The sequence below is a fragment of the Montipora foliosa genome, chromosome 3 (genome assembly GCF_036669935.1).
Source record: "Montipora foliosa isolate CH-2021 chromosome 3, ASM3666993v2, whole genome shotgun sequence".
Lineage (NCBI taxonomy): Eukaryota > Metazoa > Cnidaria > Anthozoa > Scleractinia > Acroporidae > Montipora > Montipora foliosa.
This window is the reverse complement of record NC_090871.1, coordinates 67,404,324-67,409,323: the sequence shown is the minus strand read 5'-3', so window position 1 is coordinate 67,409,323 and position 5,000 is coordinate 67,404,324. Positions and strand designations below refer to the sequence as shown.

The 5,000-nt window shown below is 38.8% G+C and overlaps 1 protein-coding gene across 4 annotated transcripts in view; it reads left to right on the top strand.

Moving 5' to 3' along the window:
• Positions 1-5,000, top strand: part of LOC137998075 (ephrin type-A receptor 7-like) — a 43,634-nt gene that overhangs the window by 35,918 nt on the left and 2,716 nt on the right. For 2 of the 4 annotated variants that reach the window (XM_068844483.1, XM_068844485.1), the window contains 8 exons: positions 1,495-1,532; positions 1,630-1,848; positions 1,984-2,094; positions 2,960-3,147; positions 3,333-3,452; positions 3,831-3,901; positions 4,402-4,442; positions 4,668-4,764. In XM_068844483.1, coding sequence (XP_068700584.1) covers positions 1,495-1,532; positions 1,630-1,848; positions 1,984-2,094; positions 2,960-3,147; positions 3,333-3,452; positions 3,831-3,901; positions 4,402-4,442; positions 4,668-4,764 — 885 coding nt within the window. The remainder of the gene's footprint in view (positions 1-1,494; positions 1,533-1,629; positions 1,849-1,983; positions 2,095-2,959; positions 3,148-3,332; positions 3,453-3,830; positions 3,902-4,401; positions 4,443-4,667; positions 4,765-5,000) is intronic. The other 2 variants (XM_068844484.1, XM_068844486.1) reach the window with 1 other exon arrangement.

Sequence of the window (5,000 nt, the reverse complement as noted above, 5' to 3'; positions counted from 1 at the left end):
CGATACTGCCCGCTCGGGATTTCTCGCTTGGTCCCGCAAGATCAAAGATCATTTTTTGGTGTTTTAAGTCATATAATAGATCCTTTATTGACCAAACTTGTTTGGTCAAGATGGCTGGATATTGGCCTCGTTCTTTTTTTGCGTGTTTATTGACCTCGACTTCGTCTCGGTCCATAAAAACGCAAAAAAAGAACTTGGCCAATATCCAGCCATCTTGACCTCACGCTTGGTCAATAACCCATACTTATTATATGACTAGCTCCGTGAGCGGGCAAGATGAACCAAATCGCGCGCTCTGATTGGCTACCCGAGCGGGCAAGATGGAGCGATACTGCCCGCTCGGGATTTCTCGCTTGGTCCCGCAAGATCAAAGATCATTTTTTGGTGTTTTAAGTCATATAATAAATCCTTTATTGGCCAAGATTGTTCGGTCAAGATGACTGGATATTGGCCTCGTTCTTTTTTTGCGTGTTTATGGACCTCGACTTCGTCTCGGTCCATAAACACGCAAAAAAAGAACTTGGCCAATATCCAGTCATCTTGACCTCACGCTTGGTCAATAACCCATACACACAATTACTCGTACCAGTTTACATATGTTCTTTATCATAAATGAAAACCTCATCTAGTAATTGTTTTAGTAAAGTCAAAGTTATTTTTATCAAATTGCAAGAAACGGAATGAATGACTTACAGAAAGTTTAATTGGCTAGCCACAGTATTCCTAAAACTGAATGGGGATCGCTAGGAGACGAAAGAGTTCGGAAAACTCTGTCAGCCAAAAAGACCAAAACGAAAGCACGTGAAGATGCCCTGGTGAAGACATACAATCCTGGTCAAAACTGCTAGGACAATTCCCGCTTTTACCCCACATTACAATGTTGATTTTTCACGGTCTCCGAAATCAAGATCCGTTCATCGATCACTCCCATGTTTCAACATTGTCTGAGGGAAGGGGGGCACGAAAAAGGCAGCGAAAGAAGAACACGCGTTACTCATATCAAGGTGGAAGCACGTACAGTAAATTCTCTACTTTTCGCCCAAAATTTGACAAGTGTCCTTAAGTCTTTTGACCCGGATTGTAGAGGGTCCACTATTTACATAGACCACAAATTAAACGCTCACAAAACTTTATACTTCAGCGGTTAATAGTCTTAAATAATGCGAAGTATTCCTGTCTGTTCTTATTGGTCTGGATGACCTAAAATGTCAGTCTTTATCACTATTTTTATGTGTTCTTACCAGCGCTTGCACAACGACCGCCGGGAATTTCATTCACATCATCGCCTCAGCCAAAAGCAAAATTGCGCCCTTTTTCCAAATCGGAAACTACCAGCATTCGATAGATAAATCATGGAAGCGTTCAATCTCTATCCTACCATTGCACTGCTTGTGCCTTTAGAGTAACTTGAGACGTTTTCCGGCTTGCAACGTCTCGTATTTTCTCTGTCTACCTTTCCCCTTCAAGGATGTTAACATTTTCTTTTACTTGCAGAAAAATGCATCCTGTTGAAAATCTCTCCGTCCCGGGAGGTAAGCTGATGAAAGGAAGGTTATCTGCGTAGTGAAAGAAGATTGATGTTTTTCATATTCCTACACTCAATTGTAACCATATTTTTAAAAACCATAGCTCGCATTGAAGAAGAGATTCCAGTAGACTTTATTATTCCGGGGACAAACACAGACGCTATGATGAATGACAGTCATTATATGGATTTGAATGTCACTCCCTGCATTGAGTTGGAACGAAACAAAATCAAGTATATAAAGCTACTTGGAAGTGGCAACTTTGGTGAAGTATACAAAGCGATTTTCGATGACACTGCCGTAGCTGTAAAATCTCTCAAAGGTGAGATTTTTCTTGAAGTTCATTGCTACACTATTAAAGTTTTCTGGACGCAAACAAATGCACAAATTAATAGGCAAAGCGTCCCGATAGTCGAATGAATGCAAATTTATTTTTTGTCTTTCTTTTCCTAAAAAGAAAATGCCACTTTGAAAGACAAACAAGACATGTTAACAGAGCTACATGTGATGAAATGTCTCAGACCCCATCCTCATGTTTTAAAGCTCATTGGCTGCCAAAGTAGTAGTGGTGAGTTATGTCAGTATTAAGCCGGAGCATTCGATGAATCAGCAAATGAGGCTGTTGCAGTTGAAACATGACTGCATATGTCTGCAAGTGAAATTTCCTCTTCAAGATATTTTCGAGGTGCCCTCAACTAAAATTGAGACCACTGTTTCCAAGAGCAGCTTAATGCTAAGACTAATTGAACGCACTTGCAGAGGCTTAAATGATTTGAAAACTCTGAAACCACTGTTCACCTGTTATATCGCATCTAGAATACTGTTCAATACAATGGACATCTTATACTCAATAGAACAGAAAAGAGCGACTGACAAAGCTCAGCCTCCAAGCTAAAGTTACATTTTTCGTTCAAAGAAATCAATGCCTTTATTAATACCATCCATCCATCGCGTTCAGGTCTACTCGGATGGTGACCGCAATTCCTTTGGAAAATACGATAATCTGTCATTAAGAAGAAATATATACCAAAACAAAGTTATTAAATATAATTGTTTCCATCGGTTAGTTGGCTCATAGAACCTGTTGTCATTAGGCATTCGCAGTGCTACTAGCATTTGGCAGTTTCGAATCAGGAGTTTTAATGCAACAGCTGTAAGGGTGTGGTGGGGGGGGGGGGCTGTTCTTGAATCTAATATTATATTTTCATTTTTTTTTTTTCAGTCAAATGATTTTGTTCGGATTATCCTTAAAGGGATTTCTTTCCTTCCTTCATTTTTTCATTTTCATGGGTAATTTTTCGTTACCTGTGGTATTTAACCATTCAATTGTAAATTAATTAATTAATTAAACGAAAATTGGTGCTCCCAGACAATTTTCCTGGTTTTCCTAAAGGTTCTCATCCTTATCTGACCACTTCATCTTGTATTTGCAGATCCAATTCTTATCATCTTGGAGTACATGCCCTATGGGGATTTGCTGGGTTATCTGCGAAAGAGCAGAGGTCACTGCGACATTTATAACTCAGGAGAGAAGAAGCCCACCTCCAGGCTCACTGCGATGGATCTTCTGTCATTTGCTTGGATGACAGCAGATGGGATGAGCTATTTGGCCAGCATGAGGGTGAGATTAGATCATTATTTCATCTCTTCCTGTTGAATGCATCTCTCAACTTCGTCATAATTATCATCAATTTCACCGAAGTGGTTGCCATCACCTTCCATGGTCTCAACATAATGAAGTCACTAAAATCATTTCGACTTCGGCAATACTCTTTTGGAAATGATATGATCCTTTTGTGATTGCAGGTTGTTCATCGAGATCTGGCTGCTCGTAATATTCTCGTTGGCGAAAACAAAGTATGTAAAATTTCAGACTTTGGACTTGCCCGTGATGTGAATGCCGACATATATGTACGAACTTCTCAGGTGCGATTCTTAGCCAGTTTAGTTAGACTTCAAGGCAATCAGCATCACTCTGGTTACCTATCTTTTTTAACTTTGTAGTTATTCTAGATAGCCAGCCCTTTTTCGTCCTTTTTATTCACCAAAGGTAATTATATATTTAGTATATCAGGGAAATAAACATGAATAAAGGTTGTTATTGTTGTTGTTCACTCGTTTCATTTCAAAATGCAAGGGCTCAGTAATCTGGGTCTATGAAAAAATTGATTTCTTAACTTTGTAGTCTCAATAATTGCTTGCTTGCTTGCTTGCTTGCTTGCTTGCTTGCTTGCTTCCTTGTTTGACTGACTGAATTGATTGACTGATACATTAATTCATTCATTCGTATATTCTCATTCGCAGGCTCGTCTTCCGGTCAAGTGGATGCCCCCGGAATCTCTTTTTCTCGGTGAATCGAGCACAATGAGTGACGTGTATGTAATTTCCTTATCATGCAGTGACCACATAATCATTTCATACAATTTTTCCTACACTTGATTCTGAGTAAACTCAGTCTATTTTTGTTCACAAAAAGCTCTAAAAGACAAGTTAAAGAATCTGTCTGTCTAATCTAAAGGAAAAACAAATTTTACTTGAGGCTGTTGGGTCGGTGTAACAAGTCAATCTGCTGATATAATATAGAGAATCTTGGATTCGAACTTAATTTGCTGTGCTTTGAAAAATAGTTACCCTCACTTATGCTAATATATTGTATTTTATTGGAGTTCTTCATTTTTTTTTTAACAAACTATCGATCACCCTAAGCTCAACCATTGAACTTGCAAACAACAAAAGGTACAGAAATAAAATGATGCAAAATGAATAATGCACGTTGTCCGTGTCCATCGCTGAAGAATGCTTGCCGGTGAAATAATTAGACGCGGTCGGCTTTATTGTCAATGCTTATCCCCTCTTTTTCCTTATTTTATATCAGATGGTCATACGGTATCGTTTTGTGGGAAATATTCACTATAGGTAACTATACGCTTCTCTTTTTCTTTTTTTTTGTTATGGAACTGCTTTTTTCTATAAGCGTGAGAGAAATATTTTTTACCTATTCATCCTCGGTGTAAAAATCCGTGAAACTCGCGGAACATAGGTAACAAAAGAAAAAAAAAATGAAACAATAGTCTTTCCGATCCCTAGCAAGAGTTAGGGAAATAAAAAAGGGTTTCCCACGTTTTTACTCCTTTTTCCTAGGGGACTCACCATATCCTGGAGTCAAGTCTCGAGAAGTAGCTTCTTTGCTGGAAGGAGGATATCGTATGCCACGCCCAGTTCATATCTCAGAAGAACTGTAAGTCCGTTGCACCAATGCGCTTCTCTTTAAGAGCAAACTAAAATGAAAAGTAAGAAACGTTTTCAAGGTTTCTTTTTCGAAACCATAGTTATTCCTTTTTTTGCGCCTCTGACCCAGTGCTCCATTTTGTGCTTGGTTTTAGACAAAGTCTTGTGACCTCAGAGTTTACTGAGTTGTCGAATGATGAATTTGAACTCGTGCATGAGTTTTTCGATTGTCTGCAACTTGTTGGG